Source organism: Mus pahari, chromosome X (genome assembly GCF_900095145.1).
Source record: "Mus pahari chromosome X, PAHARI_EIJ_v1.1, whole genome shotgun sequence".
Classification (NCBI taxonomy): Eukaryota; Metazoa; Chordata; class Mammalia; order Rodentia; family Muridae; genus Mus; species Mus pahari.
Window position 1 is genome coordinate 128934274 of NC_034613.1, and position 1056 is coordinate 128935329.

The 1056-nt window shown below is 45.3% G+C and overlaps 1 protein-coding gene across 1 annotated transcript in view; it reads right to left on the reverse strand.

The window, feature by feature from the left end:
* Positions 1-334: 334 nt before the first annotated feature.
* Gnl3l (G protein nucleolar 3 like) overlaps positions 335-1056 on the reverse strand; it is a 32525-nt gene continuing 31803 nt past the window's right edge. Inside the window, exon 17 of the mRNA XM_029534326.1 lies at positions 335-978. Coding sequence (XP_029390186.1) covers positions 971-978 — 8 coding nt within the window. The 3' untranslated portion in view covers positions 335-970. The remainder of the gene's footprint in view (positions 979-1056) is intronic.

Here is a 1056-nt window from a genome sequence, read left to right on the forward strand (position 1 = left end):
TGGAAAGTACATAGGCAAGAGCCATGGCACTGAGATTTTGTAGGGTGATAAAAACAAAAAGGATCACCCATCCAGGGACAACCGCCACCTCCCCTGCCACTGCCACCAGGTTTCTTAGCAGTCTAGCCTTTAGGACATTTACCTGTCCAAAAGGTTAACACTTATCAGCCTAACTCACAGGGTAGGACACAGGAATTAAGACTGCAAGGTACACTGTCAGCACTTGGACTTTGCTTATTTGCTTTTCCAATAATTACAAATTCTTTTTTGTTGTTGTTCACTTTTTGAGACGGGGTTTCTCTATGTAGCCCTGGCTATCCTGGAACTTGCTCAGTAGACCAGGCTGGCCTGAAACTCATGAGATTCGCCTGTCTCTGCCTCCAGAGTGCTAGGATTAAAGGTGTGTGCCCAGCTGAATTCTGCTTGTTTTGGGCTGTTTTGTTGAGAAAGGGTCTTGCCAGATAGTTCAGGCTAGCCCATAACTTACAGTCCTCCTAGCTCCAGTCCCCCAAGTGTCATGGTTATAGATATGTTGTCACCATGCGACGAGTCTGCTGATTTTATTTACCTTATAAAACACAGCGGGATGGTGGCAAAAGCCTGTATGTAATCCTAGTACTTGGGAGGTTGAGTAAGCAGACTCCCCCAATGATAATGATGGATGGTGATGATGATAATACTACAGCTTGGTAATAGAATGGTTGTCTAACATGTGTGAGGACCTATTAGGTTCAATTCCTGGCACCACAAAAACAAACATAAGGTCATTTTCAAAGACAGGAAGGATTAGGTAGAGGGTATTAGGGTTTGGCAGCTCCAGACCTTTGATAAGAATGGAGGGCAGGGCAGCAGAAGATACATGATATGGAGGTGTTCTACTATGTAAGTACATCAGGGAGAATGGAAAGGCATCTGGANTCTCCCATCTCACAGGAAGCAGTACTTGCAGTATGAGGGGAAGGTCAGCTGCTCAGTCACCAGCACAGTCATCGGAGTTGCCAGAGAGGTCAAGCATAGACATCATGGAGTCAGACAACTTAGTGGCGATTTTATCTG